Source organism: Rosa chinensis, chromosome 6 (genome assembly GCF_002994745.2).
Source record: "Rosa chinensis cultivar Old Blush chromosome 6, RchiOBHm-V2, whole genome shotgun sequence".
Lineage (NCBI taxonomy): Eukaryota > Viridiplantae > Streptophyta > Magnoliopsida > Rosales > Rosaceae > Rosa > Rosa chinensis.
Window position 1 is genome coordinate 13,415,634 of NC_037093.1, and position 17,030 is coordinate 13,432,663.

The window sequence follows — 17,030 nt, forward strand, 5'->3', positions numbered from 1 at the left end:
TCGCGGTTTATGTTGACAAACATAATTGGAACCCTTGAGAGTTAAGGGAAACCGTTGAACACCTGAAATCCGAGTTTGAGAGGAATGACCTTGGGAGAACACGGTTTTGTCTAAATTCAGAATTTGTATACCGTGTCAAGAGACATTTTTGATAAAGTCAAAGATGCACCATGGTCGTCCGTAGTCTTGGCCCTAAAAGGGATCCGTTTCATCCCAAGGATGATGACGAAGACGTGTTAATAGCAGAAGTGCTTACTTATGTACAATAGGCGCATTATTGTACTTAGCACAATACAAGACCGGACACCTCAATTATTATGAACTTGTTGGCTAGACATAGCCCCGCGCCAACGCAACGCCATTAGATTGGTATAAAGACAATCTTTCGATATTTGAGAGGTACGATTGATATGGGCTTGTTCTATCCCTACAGAGAAAAGAGACAACGGAAGTGTGGGATCAGACCCCACAAGGCAGAATGCCACCTTCCGTGCTCCTCCTCCCCTCCATCAAAATGACAACAAGCACTTCTAAATACTGAAGTGAACCAAATCCGATAAGAGGATAATGTAGCGGATTTATTTACTAAGTCATTACCAAAATCCACCTTCGAGAAACATGTGAAGAGCATCGGATTGAAAAAGTTATCCGAACTCCCATGATTGTAACAATCAGGGGGAGATATTGACATCAGGAGGAGGCATGATGTCTACATGTTCGATCTCGAAGAGTGAAGGACGTGTTGTGCTCTTTTTGTCCTTCGACCAGGGTTATTTTTGTCCGACAGGGTTTTTGTTACCTGGCAAGGTTTTTAACGAGGCAACAATCAAAGCGTCATCACCAAGTTTGAGCGGCACAAGGGGGAGTGTTGAAGGATATCGACATAATGTGTGCCTCTACAAACTAGGGGTTAGAGTTGTAATAGGAATGTGTTCTAGGTATTCAATTGTAATCAGATTCTATTACCTTTTTGGGTACCATATAACTCCCTATTTAAAGGACTCCTATTATCAATGATAACAGACAATTCTATTCTCCTACAACATGATGAAATTTCTTGGCTCAAGGAATATATAGAAAATGATAACTAAAAAGCGATTAATGTTATAGGCTCGAAAAATCAAAATGAATGTCACTGCAGTGCAATGGTACCATTTTATGGTAACTGGTCCGCTGCTTGGCTAATCTTCTTGCTCAAATGACATTATATGCTCTAGTAAAAACCTCTTGTTATCGCTATGGGAAAAGAATTGCAAGACAAATCCCCAAGAACAATAGCCAACATTAACAGAATAAAAAAGTACTCTTGCGAATCAAATTAGCAACATAAGATGCCGGAAGTGTATGGAGTTGAACAAATAGTGAGTAACTGACGGATCTTTTTCCAAAATGGAGGTTTGAGGTTTCTAATTTTACTGGGTTCATTAAACCTATCAATCAAATTTTCTTGAAGTCTTATTAAAAAAAAAAATGGAAAAAAGTTCAGCAACAATTTCTGTTGTTTGTCACTCATACGTTCCATTTAAGTGTACATTTTTATCAATATTAATAAAGTTCATTTGTTTATAGTTAGTTTTGTGTGAAATCAGTTAATACACTACCAGCATTTCTTTTCTTTTCTAACTTTGTAAGTACTTGCTTCATGGCATATCATACATCAAGATTGAGTATGAAAATCTAAACACACAAATTTCCAACTAAAAGAAAAGAAATGCTGGTAGTGTTCAGAATCGTTATTTGTTGGGGATAAGAAAGGACAAAGTTAGAACTTAATTGATTACCAAAGAAAGAAGGGGAGCTGCCAAGAGTCAAAATAGTTGCTGGTGCGTCTCCAAATACAAAGATGTTGCCAATCATACCTAACTGAAAAACGAAAGCTAATCTTGTAATTGAGCATTCTCCAAAAATTGTGTCTTTCGTGATTCAATGGGAAACATTACTACTGAAAATTATTATCTGGTAGTCAGATCCTTTCCTGGATGGTGTAAAGTTCTACTCCTGCCATTGACCAGCTAGCTAAACAAAACGACCTATAATTCAATCCCCATTGCTTCTACAATTAATGCATGGAAAACAGTTGTCATATCAAAAGCCCAATTAGTGAACACATGCATGAAAACGGTAGTCAAATCAAAAGAAATGGCACCCGAAGTCAACATGAAAACAGGAACCAAGTACCATAACTTTGTCAGGAAGGAAAATAGTCTTAATCTCGTAGTACTAAATATTTGAAATACTTTGTCGTTTCCGATCTACATATTTATTGATGAAAACAACCCCTTAACCATCTCCACGTGAAGTGTTCAAAAGTAATAAATGACTAATGAAACACTCCTGGACTTTGGTATAGGGCCCTCCACTGTCAAATTTGATAGCCATAGCTCCCTCTGTGTTTTATTTGTTTATAAATTTAGCTACTAATTACCGATTAAATTTTTTGAGAAAATGTTACAAATGGTACTCGAATTAAGGCTCATTATTAACTTCAGTACCTGACTATACAAAACTATCACTTTGGTACCCCAAGTTTGAAGTCCGATCTAAGAATGGTACACGCCGTTCATCATGGCGTTAACTAGCTAACCACGTGGCATATTTTGAGGGCCCTCATGGTTTGTCACTTAGCAAAGACTTAACACTGTGATAGACGGCGTGTACCATTCTTGGGTTGAGCTTCAAACTTGGGGGTACCAAAGTGATAGTTTTTCTTAGTCAGGTACTGAAATTAGGAGTCGGCCTAAGTTCGGGTACTATTTGAAATATTTTCTCAAAATTTTTAGTTTTTAACTATACTATTAAATTCGGTATTTCAGCTTTTGGTATTAGAACAAATATTTCTTTGTAATATAAATTAGAATGAATAATACTAGGTTTTTCAATTTTATATTCATAAACTTTGTACTCATCAACTTATTATAGCTTTCTTTTGTATATATGACATCAAGTTTTAGCCATTTTCAATAAAACTAGGTTTTTTAATCATCTTTGACTAGGTTACTTAAAATACATGTACTATTAATGTAGTATATGTAGTAATATTCATATGATTATGAAAATTTTTACGTTTATTTCTTAATATACATGTATGTGTATTGACAACTATAGTATATAAAGCTAATATTTAGATAATTGGTAGATTCGATATTTACCGAAACCAAACCAACTTTTTCGGTAATTTTTTATTTAGGTTTTATTGGTCTCGGTTACCAAAAAGTCAGTATATCAAACCCAAAACATCGGTTGGTATTCGGTCAGTTTGGTAATTACCAAACCAAGTGGCAGCCCTAGTCCTAAGTAATACGTCTATGACTGGGTCACTAGGAAGGTTCATTAGTAATGGAAGCTTCTATTCATACCTCTAAAATTTGCATTTAGACCTCCCCACTTAATAGACCTCTAACTTATTTTTACAAATAATTAATTTGCTATCTACACCTCCCAATTTTCTCACAATGCCCCTCATTCAATAAAACCAATAAAAATCTTTTGTTAAAAGATAACTTTTATTCATACATTCAAAATTGAAATTTAGACCTCTCTCTTTTTCCAAGTGATAGAAGAAACAAGCCAAAATTCTCCATTAAGATCACAGCTAAGTTACTGGTTTAAACCAAAAAACAAAAAAAGAAAAGAAAGATATTGAAACATTCCAAATTCTTCATTGTTTTGTATGATCTATTGGTCAAACATGTCATCCTTTTTCATCCCTAAAATCACAATCAGAGTTTCTATTGGGACCTCCAAATCTGCTCATTTGACCTCACTCTATTATGAATTATTAAATGACATATATAACCTACTATAAAATGACTATTAAGAACAATAATTATACCAAAAAATATTAGATTTATTATATGTAGACTTTCCAATTCAATAATATCAGATTGTATTTCTTATTATTTTCCTTATCTATTTTCATTTTCCAATCACTACATACTCATTAAAGCATTCATATATATTTAATAAGAATTAAAAATATGATTAAGATCATGTGATATAAAAATATATGATATATATGTTGAACGCATATTGGTGAGCTATCCTCTTATGATTTATGATCTAAATCTAAGTCAATCCATTATATTTGCAAAAATAAAAATAAATAAATAAATAGCAGTTAAAAAAAACTAAAAATATTTAAATAATTAATCATATGGTACAAAAAATACAGGAAAAAAACATTAAAAAAGATTTTTTTTTTTTTTTTAGAACAAAAACAAATGATTTCTTCATTTTTTTTTCCACAGCTAAAATAAAAATAAAAAAAAATAATTCATGACATTTTCTTATTGATTAGACATTAATTTTTGAAACTCAAGTTTGATTAAGAAATATACATTTGACTCAATAACTGAAGCATCGGCTTCTGCAGCTGTTGGGGGGCTAGGTACTCTGCAGCTGGGGGAGGACAAGGCTGTCAAGGAGTTTCCTACTCCAGAGGGCCAGATGGAAGGTGACGTGTCACCTTCTAGGGCTAGTTTAATTTAATTTCTGTTTGGGTCGCAAAAACCAGTACCTTAGGTGAATCATTTTATGTCTGCTTCGAGGTTCTTGGTTTTTGTCAGAATAAAGGTGCGTGGATTTCCTAAAAGGTGGGTGTACTCGGGATTTTTTGGGGTGTTATTATTCTAGAATAGGATTTCATGAGGTTCTAAGGAACGATTCTTTCTGTCGACCCCATAGGGGTGTTTCGTTTTTGTACTGCTTGCTGAATATTAATGAATAGGCTGACCTATTTTCCATCAAATATATATATATATATATATATATATATATTTAGATAAGATTTATAGAGTGATTAAATCATTGAAATGACTAAATTTTTTTATTTTAAAGATAATAATTTGTTTCCAAATTATATGAGTGAGGTTATTTGAGGAAGTTTAGTGAGGTTTAGTGAGTAAATTTAGTATTTGAAAATTTGATAAGACATGTAAAAAGCATAGAGTTCAAGTGAGTAAATTTAGAGGTTCCAATAGAAAAACTCAATCACAATTCAGTAGATTTACCAGAAGACGAAAAAAAAAAAAGAACCTGCATTCACTAAATATAGTCTTAGATCAAAATCTTCTTCTATACAAATCATTTGAGAACAACATATGAAAACCCAACAAATTTACCATTTGAATCTTAATGTTTGATTGTAGATGCTTGTTTACTATCGATTGAAAAAAAAAAAAAAAAAAAAAATTATTTCTATCAAACCCTGCAGTAACATTCTTACTACCCCTATTTCAAAAAATCCAGTCTCAAATTAAAATCCTTATACGTATACCAAATTCAAACCACACATGAAATCCCAAAAAGAAAACCCATTTAATTAATCTTAATGACTGACCCTATTTTCAATCTCCATGAACCTAAAGAAATGAAATCAACAAAATTCAACATTCAATTCTTAGCGATCTCCTCAATTGAAGCCATCACATGGTTCCATGGATGCTTTGCTCAATTATTAATTGTCACTTTCTTCTATAGATTTTGATATATATTTTAGGGTTTATGTTAAAGGGGAAAGTTTTCTCCAAGTTGAAGACTACGTAGAGATAAGAAAAGATTTTTTTTTTCTCTCTCTCTTTTGTGTCTTTATTGATAATTTGACATAAGTTGACAAAGTCAACTATCACTTAAAAAAAAAAAAAAAAAGAGGTCCAAATACTAATTTTGGAGGTATGAATAGAAGCTCCCATTAGTAATTGAGAAAAGAAGTGAAAAACATTGATAGAAACAGTCCAAACAGGGGAGGAAGATAAAGACAGAAAGAGAAAATTAATTTTCAAAGAAAAATAACATAACGTCCACCGTCTGTCCGTCTTTGATCTATCTTATCCCAAGTTTACCTGATTTTCAAGTCCTTGATCTGCCTCATCCCTAGTTCTGATTTTTCAGAAAGAACAGAGGAAGATAGAGAATGAGAAGGAAGAACAGTAGAGAGAGAGAGAGAGAGAGAGAGAGAGAGAGAGAGATTAATAAAATAATAATATTTCTTTGACCTACAGGGTGGTGTAGAATTTGAATTTCAGTAAATGTCAAATTTCCATATTAGCCTTCAACAGTAGAATCTGAATTTGACATGCTCTTATCTGTCATCAACTCTGATCTTCTATAAATTCAGCAAACTGGGATGTTTACAATAGAAATTATTAGTAACAAAAGCAGAAATTAGACGCCGTGCATATATGCAATTGTGTTCAATTCTTATTAACAAGAACGATGTCGTCTAAAAACTGGAACTTTGCCCTGCTGATTTTATCATTTCTACCACTCTTCTTTCATCGTGACGCTTGGGCAGATTATAATTGGGTCGTATGTACTTGCTCAGTTCTTCGATTTGTAATCTTAAGTGTGTTTTCTTTGTCAATTACTTGGTGACTTTGCTATTATGCAGGTGAAAGAAGCTACATATACAAGGCTGTGCAGCACTAAAAACATATTGACTGTAAATGGAAAATTTCCCGGACCAGTTTTACAAGCTTATAGAGGAGATACAATCTATGTCAATGTTCATAACGGAGGCAGATACAATATCACCATTCACTGGTACGTTTCTAATATTATAAATAATACTGTAATTTAATTATCTAACTTGACAAATGATTATTTCAGTGTATTTGAAGAAGTAAGTAGTGTTTTTTCTCACTTAATTGGTTGAGTACAACAGGCATGGAGTAAGCCAACCAAGGAATCCATGGTCTGATGGTCCGGAATACATCACACAATGTCCTATTCAACCTGGGGGAAGTTTCAAACAAAAGATCATATTTTCTACAGAAGAAGGTACCATTTGGTGGCACGCTCACAGTGATTGGTCACGTGCGACAGTTCATGGAGCAATCTATGTCTATCCAAAGCCAGGAACTAGCTACCCTTTTCCCAAGCCCCATGATGAAGTTCCCATAATATTAGGTATCAATTAGTTTTAAACCTCTGTGCCAGGCGTTACATTAAAGATTGAAATTAAAAAAAGAAAGAAAAAAAAGTCAAAAACCAAAAATTGCTATTTCGAACTTAGTCTAAGTTTAACTCTCGGAGTCTGGATTTATGGAGATGACCGGACCCGGGAGATTTCCTCAAAATTGAAAACTAACAGTTAATGAACTGTTGGTGAAAATCCAGGTGAGTGGTGGAAGCAAGATGTAATGGAGGTACTTACTGAATTTGTTAGAACCGGAGACACTCCAATTACCTCTGACGCATACACCATAAATGGTCAACCTGGAGACCTCTATCCTTGCTCAAAATCAGGTTCGAACTCTCATAGTAATTAGTTAAATTTCCTACATCCAAATTTCACTCTTCTTATATTTGCTTTATTTGATTAGCAATAAAGGTGTGCTTTAGTTTTAAAAAAAAAAAAAAAATGCAGATACATTCAAACTCTCTGTGGACCAAAACAAGACCTACTTGCTCCGAATAATCCACGCAGGAATGAACGAGATCATGTTCCTGGCGGTGGCAAACCATAAACTCACGGTGGTCGCGACAGACGCAAGCTACACGAAGCCAATCGAAAGGGACTACATCGCAATAGCTCCTGGCCAATCCATGGATGCCTTGTTGGTCACGAACCAACAACCTGGTCGCTATTACATGGCTGCTAGGGCATACCAGAGTAACTCTATGATTCCTTTCGACAACACCACCACCACAGCAATAGTTGAGTACAATAATGGAAATCATAATGAGAATGATACTCCATTATTTCCTTACCTTCCTCCCTTTAATGACACAGAAAGAGCCTTTGGCTTTTTCACTAGCCTTAGGAGCCTACCCGTTGAGTTCAAACAGCAAGTCCCGAAAACTATCACAACTCGAATAATTTCAACAGTTTCACTCAACACATTCCCTTGCCAGGGAAATCAAACCTGTCAAGGACCCAACGGGACCCGATTAGCTGCCAGTATGAACAACATAAGCTTTGTGGGGCCAGATACAGTAGACATATTAGAAGCTTACTACTACTATATCAATGGGGTCTTCAACAAGGGTTTTCCAGATTCTCCGCCGTACGTGTTTAATTTCACTGCTCAGGACCTGCCTCTGATTTTGCAAATACCAAAGAGGGGGACGAAGGTGAAGATTTTGGAATATGGGACGGATGTGGAAGTTGTGTATCAAAATACAAACTTAGTGGCTGGGCTAGATCATCCTATGCATCTACATGGGTATGATTTCCACATAGTTGGAAATGGCTTTGGAAATTTTGATGAAGAAAAGGACCCATTGAACTACAATCTTGTTGATCCCCCTCTTAGGAACACTGTCAATGTCCCCATAGGTGGTTGGGCTGCAATGAGATTCAAGGCCACAAATCCTGGTAATCATGCTATACTCAGAATGTAAATTATTATTTAGTTGAACATATCTTACAAATATTTTGCTATTTTAGGAGTATGGTTTTTGCACTGCCATTTGGAGCGTCACCTAACATGGGGAATGGAAACGGTTTTTATTGTGAAGAATGGGAAATACAAGAAGGAAAGGTTGCCGCCTCCTCCACCGGATATGCCTCCGTGTTAAGAATCTGGCTGAAATTAGTGTCACTATTGCCGTATCTATGCATATTTACATATATCTAAAAACTCATAGTATCTAATGTATATGGAAAATAAACGATAAAGATCATGGTGTTGCACGTGTGGTATATTAAATTACATTTTTTTTCTTTTCAAGTGAGAATATTAGAAAAAATTACACATAAAACCTTCCAAGGTAATTCGACCCAAAAGAGTCGAAATTGAAGGCCCTTATCACACCAAGGGGTAGACAATCGTCCAAAACTTGCTCATCACTAATTGAGTCGCCAAGATTTGCCAAGACATCTGCCACATAGTACACTTCTCTTAGAACATGTTTGAAGTTGCTTGAAGAAAAAGACTTGTTAAAAATAACACTTACTTCCTTTTTTGCTAGAAAATAGCAGCCAACTTGTTAAAGTCAAAGCAGTTGAAATCAAAACCGAACCAAAGCAGTGCAATTTCGTTTTTGACAAATGAACCGAAATCATCAGTTCAGTTAGGAATTAGTACCCAAAATCGGAATAGAACAAACCAAGTCCGCCTTTAGCCACCACAGAGGATAGAATAAAAAAGCTTAGAATCGAATCCCATAGGTCCATCATTATTTTTTTGCGTCTCTGTGATGGAGTCTCTCATTCCTATCCTACCAACTACAACTATGGACGTCAAACGCTATAAAATCGAATGTTCAATACCCTTGGCCTTGTTTACTTGTTATCTCTGATCATTCCTCCACAATGTCTTTATTTTACGCCAAAAATACGTAGTAAGTATTCATCAACGGCCTCTGATACTCCATAGAACGTCATACAAGTTTTTAGTATCATCTTTCTGAATTTTGATAACTCAGATCAATTGTGGAGTAAAAGGTCATCTGTGCACTTTCGGTTAGCCCAAGGGGTAGCGGGATTATGTTAGGCCGAAGAGTGATTCTCCTCCAATCTTTCAGAGTTTCTAGTTTACCCAAAACTCATACTGGCGACCATAAACTCAAAACACCTTTACGCAACACAACCTCGGTTACTCAAAACCCAAGACATGGAGTATGCCACATACAGGCGTATAGTAGAAGTTACAACTCTATTCTGTTTACTCTAAAAAACTTTCAAGATGATGAATAAATGGAAAGCTTCCCACTCATTTTAATTATCATCTTCAAAATGGCAGAATTCATCTTTGAAACGCAAGTTCAACAAAAGAAATCCCATAACTTTATCAAGAGAAAGGAATAGAACACTAATGCAGTTGAATTACATTAAAATCCTTGCATAGTACAGCAATAAGCAAAACAGTCCATATTCCACAAACGTAGCAAATGCCAAATGGTTCATACCGTCAGATATAATGTTATTCCAATATATTCATTATTGTCAAAGGATTAAAATGTATCTTTTCTAACCGAGAAACAAATCCTTTTATGATCAATGTAGCAGAGTTTCTTCTTTTTTATTTTTATTTTTTTTATGGACTGTTTCTCTTTTCCTCTTTTCATCAAACCAAGTACTCCATGCACAAATAACCCGGTTTCAGACAAAAGGGAGTAGATTCTCCAACCAGCTTTTGGATTTAACAATTCACCAGCAAGAAAATCAAATTGCAGGATGGAACATATTGGTCTTCCCTTTCATGTCAGCAAGGCTGGCGTTTTACAAATCGGGCACAGATTCTTCTGCATTAGCCACTGTTTAATGCAGTTGGTGTGGAAGTCATGCCCACAATCCAGTCTGCCAATATCATCCCCATCAGCATATTGCTCCTGCCATATATATTCAGTTCAAAAAAAGTTGGAAGAAATCAAATGCATGAAGCACTTGAAACAATAAAACAGATTCCTATAACTCATACCTGACAGATACAGCAGGGTTCCATATCTGCTGGGAATTCTGTTGTAACAGACAGACATTTTCTCTGTTTCATCAATTTCAATATGGTCTCCTCACTCAATCCAGTGCTAACATCTCCTATACGTTCCTCCAATGCTAATAGTTCCTATTATCCAACAGCATAGTTATTGGAACAGCTTTAAAGCAAAAACCTATGGGAAAATACTTGCTTCAGTTTTACCTCGTAAGACATGTTATCAACATCAAGGCGCATGTCTCTGTGCCTATCATGCATCTCGGCCATGCCATGATATATGAATGGGTCAAAGAGCATATAATCCTGAAAATAATCATATGAATCTCGATTGTCAAAGAGATAAAATCTGTTGTATATAAAAAGCTAAACCATTTTTTTTTTTCAGAGTAAACCCCAATAGATGCAAACAGAAGAACCATCAAGTGTGTACCTGCTCATAAACACACGCATTGCAGCTTAATTATGCTGCCCTGATTGATCATTAGTTTCTATGAACCATACAACTCTTTTTCCTAATACAGGGATGTTTCTCCCATCAAATTATAACTATAGTTCGAGAATTAAAGATGATTGATTATCCATATATATTGTAACCTTATTCAAGAGAGAACCTATAAATGCTATGTGCACCAAAAAAGAAAAAAAAGACAGTCATTGCCATTAAACAATGGAATAACCATAGTTTTATTTTTCTTAGCATCTTTACCTAGCAAAACATATAGTGGTTGGGGGCTTTGGGCACACTTTGTTGTGCTAATTGAGTAATTGATACTGCTTTCATGCAGTAAACCCATTATTGACGCTATACAGTGGCAATGGAAAAGAGATTTTTAAACCTTTCCTAGACATCATCATGATACAGAAATGGACCAGACTATTCAGCTGGCAAATGTAACACCGCCTTTATCCACAAAAAGATAGAAGCAGATGCAATAGACCTGAACAGTTTAAAGGCTCAGAGCTACTAATTATTGCAATTTTGAAGAACTAAATTCCATCAGGATCAACAATGATGAATGTCATATTTTATGGCTGCCTAAATGAACTCATGGGGTATGAAAAATAAAATTTTAATCATTCATAAAGAACAAAAAAATTTAATAAACAGAAATTAATGTAGAGGTGAATATCAAACCTCGACTCGTAAGTTCTCACCCCTGCGCATAGCATTCAAAACTTGACGAATCTGGTACATGGAGGAAGTTCTAATTGTTAGTTTCAGAGCAGATATGTCTTATGCAAAATTTAGTGAATATCTAAGAACAAAACTTGAAAGCATTACTTGTCTCTTTGATCAGAGGCAAGAAAGAAAAGAAAAGAGGTAAATACTAAGAATAAGTAATTCAGTACAAGGATACACTTGTAACATAACACCCACTAAACAAGAGGTAGATAGAGTAGAATGGAAGATGGAAATAGAACCACGCAATATGAAAAAGATCACTTTCCAAGCAAAAGTAAATCATTACAAATTAAGTGAAACTTAACAATTCATTGTTCATGAAAAAGCAAGGAGAACGAAGGAAACAACATTAAAGCAATTTTGAAGTGAATATTTAATCAAGTAAGCATGTAGAAATTTAAATTGCGATAGATTTTCAGTGAACAAGTAGCGATATAAGTCAACGCCAAACCGAAACATTTCAAAAGTGATATCCAGACTCTGTCATCTGGATACAAAGAGTCAAACTGAAAAGTAGCAAAAAGAGAAATCCCACAAACCTCAGATATAAGTCGGCGCCTCCCATCAATGTCAGCTGCTAATGCCCGTAGTGAATGGGGCATATTAAGAACATCATCACCTTGTCTGTCCAACAAGAATGCTGACCTAGGATGTGGTTGTTGACGACCCTGATTATTTGATCCAGAAGAAGTTCCAGAATCCTGAGAGGAAGCAGAAGGTCCTGATGGTATTGGATTATAATGATTATGACCTCCGGGTTGAGAATCTATAGATGGAAATAAAGACCAAGGTGCAAATTCAGTAATCCTTTGATTTTCCGTTGGAGGGCTGTTGAGAGGGATCCATGAGGGATTAGGCAAAGAATGAACGCCGGAACTGGAGCCAATTCTAGCAGAGGAAGGACCACCTACAGAAGTGCTTAAGTTTCCCGGGGCTAAACTCCAACCTGTTGGATCCTGTGCTGAATTTCTCATATCAGTAGCTACAAACATGGGGTGCTCCACATTGTTTCTAGAAATGCTTCGTGAGCTTGCTTCTTCTCTTAACTCAGCACCTCTATATCCGGACATAACAGAGCCTGATAAGCTGCCCACACGTGAACTGGAAGCACCATTCCAAGGGAAAGGAAGCATGTTTCCAGACGAACTGTTGATATGCATAGCAGGAGACTGGCTTTGAGGACCACCCGAATTTGTTGCAGCTACTGTTGTTGATCTTCCAGCTGATGATAAGTTTGATGGTGCAGATTCTTGCTGAGACCCAGTACTACAGAAACCCCTAACATATTGTCTCAGTGGGCTCTCTGCATTTCCTGTAACACCTAATGAAGGAAAGGTATCAGATGCTCCAACTCTCAAACCAATCCTGGTTCTTGAGTTCTGCTGCTCTGAAGGAATGCCACTAGGAGAATTACGGGGCGTAGATAAACTTAAACTACTAGATGGATTATAACATGCAGGACCAGCATTCCATGCTCGATTTTCAGGTTGAGGAAATGAGCTAGAACTTCCACCGGGATAAGACTGCCCTGACGTACCCTCAAGAGCCTTTCGCTTGCAGGATAAACCCCAATTGCCAAAAGAAGAGCCTGGATTACCATCGTCTTCCCCAACCATATAATCAGAGCTTCCAGATGAAGTCCCAACAATATCATGTGAAGCACTGCCTGGAGACGTCTGTTCTGCTTCTAATCCACTTGACTTGTAGAATTTAGGGTCTGCATCAGCTTCCATACCATGCCCATAGTTACCACTATTTTCAACATATCCTGCATTTAAATTTACATGCTGAGGGATATAACTAGAGCTAGAACCTTCTGAAAAAGAAGGCCCACCTGGTATCTGATTGCCACCAAGGCCAATAAGAGATCTCCCAGGAAAAAGGATATTTGGCTCAATTCGTCTATCTTCTGATCTTTGAGCAATCACAGGACAAGCACTATATGGAGCAGACCAACCATGTTCCATTCTGGTCCCACCATCATTGACTGTGTTTTGCAAATTCAATCTAGAACTAGGTTCACCTGGAAACAGTAAAACTATGGGTGTCATGACTAGGGCATTTAAACATGTTATTTCACCATAAAATACCATATAACTTGACAAATAGATTTGTACAGGGTTTAGCATATTATTCAAAGAAGTCTGCTGATTCATACCAGTGCTGTTGGAAACAGGTCCAAGACCAACATCAGTGATTTCTGAAAAAGTATCAACTCCACTCCCTTGACCTTGCATTAGGGACAGCAACTTCCCCCTAATAACCTGATAAAGTGCAGAAGACACTATATTGTATCCGCAGGTGGTTCAGATTAATCACTCCAACAACACATCTGGAATCTGCAGATAGCAGCATAAACTATATATCTCAACTCTATGCTGGTCAAACTAAAGAGTACGCAATAGTAAACATCTGCAGGAATTCAGATATAAATATTAATGCAAGATAAATAGATATATAAACATATATATAAGTAGTGTGTGTGTGTGTGTGTGTATCGGGAAAGAGGGAGAGAGGGGAAGAGAAGAAGAAGAAGAAGAAGAAGAAGATCTCCTTACTTACTAATACTGATCAGATGATATGAAATAAATTTCTTGCATTAGGTGCATGTCTTCAACTGAAAATCCTGAAAATTAATATCAAAAACATGTGTAGACAAGAATTAGAAAGTGCATGGAACTCCGATTCTAAAACAACAGACGTGCACATTCTCGCATAGCAATTCAGCAGAATTGGGATCAAGTAGACCACAAAAGTAAAACAAACAAAAAAATCATAATACTGAACAATGGTGCAAGAAAAGTAAAGAACAAAGAAAGCCGGAAAACTAGAACAAGAACAATTAGCATAGACAATATCACAATAATCTTAATATAGTTCAATCATGTACAAGAAGTCTAAAACCCAAAAGACAATCCCATAACAATAAAAAACCTAAAATATTATAAACACTAAAACATTTAAACTAATGAGAAAAGTTTATTTGATACTTGTAATAAGCAGCTTTAATTTCGGAATGTTAAAAAACTGCTCTTGTAATAGGTTGGTCAAGGATGTCATGTACTATAACCAAGAGAACGGCTTGGTTTAGAGCTAAGAATCAAGCACACACCACTTTGTCAGAACCTTTATTCAAGACGAATTAGTAGCACAAACCATCAATTGATTTTAAATTATTTCCAGGAAAACCAACTTAGGACTCCAAAGACAGCTCTACAAATGGTCTAGTTGCTCTATCCTACTTTGCATTGTATAGATATACTTGTTAATGTTAGATGTCAATTGTTTCATTCCTCAATACTGAAAGGGCAAGAAGAGAGAGACAGAGGGAGGGAGAGACTTCATATCATACATAGGAGAGTTCCGGAACAGGGAGCCAGTTCCACAATCAAATCTGCACCCCTCTGATATGTTTTCTGTAGGCCACACACATACCCTTGAGGGCGATAGTATTTATCTATATGTTCTTGTTGGACTTGGACCTATATTGCAACAACTCGGTTTCTTAGATAACTGTCTATCTACATAGTTACCGCTTCAAAAATCAGAAACTTAACATGGCATAGCTGAATTCCACTCCTAATCCAAAACGGCATCTCTGTTCAACTATCCTTACTACTTGATTCACTTTCATGCTGCTCTGTTTGCAACGAGAACTTTTGAAAGCTAACTTCAGGAAACATTTTCAATGGTTGCCAGTACAACAAGCAATTGATAATCCAGTAACCAACATAATGTTGTCAAAAGACCATTGATAAACAATATGAGAAGCAAATTGATAGTCCAAACGCTATAAAGCTAATATTGCTAGATTCAACCTTTGGCATAAAAACAATATATTGTCACCTCGAAACAATGTCAGCGAAATTCTTGATCTTGGCATTGAAATTAGAACAAAAGGAACTGCTAAGTACAATAAATTAGTGCAACAAACAAACAAGGCTACATATATGCATTAGTAATGCAGAAACCTAAGTGATTGACAAGCTAATAAAAACACAGTCATATAAACAAAAAATGACCAAGTTTGGGAAAAATCGCCCCATCCAAATCTATGAACTGATTACCCAAGTCAGGATCTTTGCAATTCTTACCCAAAAACGAATACCCAATCGATTCTACGAATGTGGACAGCAACAATGACCCAAACAAAAACCAATTGATAGGCGAGTATCCACACAAAATCAATTGAAAAAAAAAAAAACGAAGGAACGGGCAATTGGGTCGATTCCGATCCCCTTTAATTCTCTAATCCTCATGAAATGAAAATCAAATTAACAAAAATAAATAGAAAATCACCTGAATTTGGAAAATAAGAGTGAGAGATGAGAGAGAGAGAGAGAGAGAGAGAGAGAGAGAGAGAGAGAAGTACCGAAGGAGAGTGAGATCAAATTGGTTGAAAAAAAAAAAACGCTTCCCTAGTCTCTGGCTTCGCGGGTCGGACCTTGTTTCGTCTCGGTTTCAGTTACCTCATTTTTTTAATATTAATTTTGGTCCGGAAGAGATAAACCGTAAAACGACAAAGCGGACTGAGCAAACGGATGAGAGAGAGAGGAGGAGGAATTGAAATCAGAGAGAGATGAGAAGAATCAGAATCAAGAGAGGAAGAAAGAAAGAAGGAAAGAGTAAGGTTGAATCTTTGGATTTTCCAATTGATGTGTGGGAGATTTATTGGCTGAGGACTCTCTCTGAGGTGGGGTTTGAGTTTGTTGTGGGGGGGGGGGTGTCTCTTGAGTGCTCTCCCAGAGGAGGGAGAGTCCCATTTCAATGTCCACATAGCTTTGCATGCCCCTCTCAGCTTGTGGGACCCACGTCCCGTGATGTTTTTTTTTTTTCTTTCTCCCTTTGCTAATTAGTGAGTTTAATATAATAGTTTTTATGTGCTGTGGCACGTGGTCCTTGCTCGCAACCGTACGGTGGTTTAAGGTGATAGACTCCCCCCCCGCCCTCATACTGAGCGAAACGTGTCCCACTTTTTGTTTTAATAACTTCTTGTATGGACCGCCAAAAACAAACAAAAAAAAGGTTGAAGACTGAAAGGGTGCTTTTTTTTTTTTTTTTTTTTTTCCAATTACACGCTTGTAGTACCGGAGTGGAGTTGGCATTCATATATATATATTGGGTAATACCCTCTAGGTAGTACCCATCATTCTTAGTTTGTGGGTAATATTCATCAAATAATTCGCGGGTATGAGTATTTATTTAATTCATTTCTAAACGGATAAACTCATACCCACTCATTTACCCGTTTTCAATATGGGCTGTTTTTTTTTTTTTTTAATACTCACTATTTAAGCACCTCTATTCCCCATCTTGGGATATTTTCAAATAGTCGATTGAGTATTTCAAATACTTGAGACAGTGTTTAAGAAAGAAATTGTTGATTTAGTCACGAGGAACCAATACGTTTAAAACAAATATTTATTTCCGTAAAACAGTTTTCACAACTTGGCCATTAAATGTAAAAT

General features: G+C 36.1%; 2 protein-coding genes across 9 annotated transcripts; one reads left to right on the forward strand and one right to left on the reverse strand.

Annotated features, from left to right (window-relative positions):
* Positions 1 to 6,130: 6,130 nt before the first annotated feature.
* LOC112169083 (laccase-15) lies at positions 6,131 to 8,654 on the forward strand. Its single transcript, XM_024306030.2, has 6 exons — positions 6,131 to 6,306; positions 6,389 to 6,540; positions 6,662 to 6,906; positions 7,117 to 7,245; positions 7,367 to 8,317; positions 8,390 to 8,654. The coding sequence occupies exons 1-6, from the start codon at positions 6,214 to 6,216 to the stop codon at positions 8,518 to 8,520; spliced, it is 1,701 nt and encodes a 566-aa protein (XP_024161798.1). The 5' UTR covers positions 6,131 to 6,213; the 3' UTR covers positions 8,521 to 8,654.
* Positions 8,655 to 9,745: 1,091 nt separating this feature from the next.
* Positions 9,746 to 16,284, reverse strand: LOC112169081 (E3 ubiquitin-protein ligase MBR2). Of its 8 annotated transcripts, XM_040508098.1 has the most exons (9): positions 15,935 to 16,284; positions 14,121 to 14,188; positions 13,721 to 13,974; positions 13,397 to 13,585; positions 12,102 to 13,279; positions 11,515 to 11,565; positions 10,584 to 10,682; positions 10,365 to 10,508; positions 9,746 to 10,275 (listed from the first exon to the last, which is right to left on the reverse strand). In XM_040508098.1, the coding sequence occupies exons 3-9, from the start codon at positions 13,797 to 13,799 to the stop codon at positions 10,144 to 10,146; spliced, it is 1,872 nt and encodes a 623-aa protein (XP_040364032.1). In that variant the 5' UTR covers positions 13,800 to 13,974; positions 14,121 to 14,188; positions 15,935 to 16,284; the 3' UTR covers positions 9,746 to 10,143. The 8 variants fall into 8 exon arrangements, with proteins under 8 accessions (XP_040364032.1, XP_024161791.1, XP_024161796.1 ...); XM_024306023.2 differs by having other exon boundaries at positions 12,102 to 13,585; positions 13,721 to 13,901; positions 14,125 to 14,188; XM_024306028.2 differs by having other exon boundaries at positions 12,102 to 13,585; positions 13,721 to 13,920; positions 14,125 to 14,188.
* Positions 16,285 to 17,030: the final 746 nt, after the last annotated feature.

Coding starts and splice junctions, on each gene's coding strand:
- LOC112169083 (XM_024306030.2), top strand. CDS start 6,214: ATGTCGTCTAAAAACTGGAACTTTGCCCTGCTGATTTTATCATTTCTA. Junction 6,307..6,388: donor GGGCAGATTATAATTGGGTC/GTATGTACTTGC, acceptor GCTATTATGCAG/GTGAAAGAAGCTACATATAC. Junction 6,541..6,661: donor TACAATATCACCATTCACTG/GTACGTTTCTAA, acceptor TGAGTACAACAG/GCATGGAGTAAGCCAACCAA.
- LOC112169081 (XM_024306023.2), bottom strand. CDS start 13,799: ATGCAAGGTCAAGGGAGTGGAGTTGATACTTTTTCAGAAATCACTGAT. Junction 11,566..12,101: donor GGCGCCGACTTATATCTGAG/GTTTGTGGGATT, acceptor TCCATGTACCAG/ATTCGTCAAGTTTTGAATGC. Junction 10,276..10,364: donor AACCCTGCTGTATCTGTCAG/GTATGAGTTATA, acceptor TATATATGGCAG/GAGCAATATGCTGATGGGGA.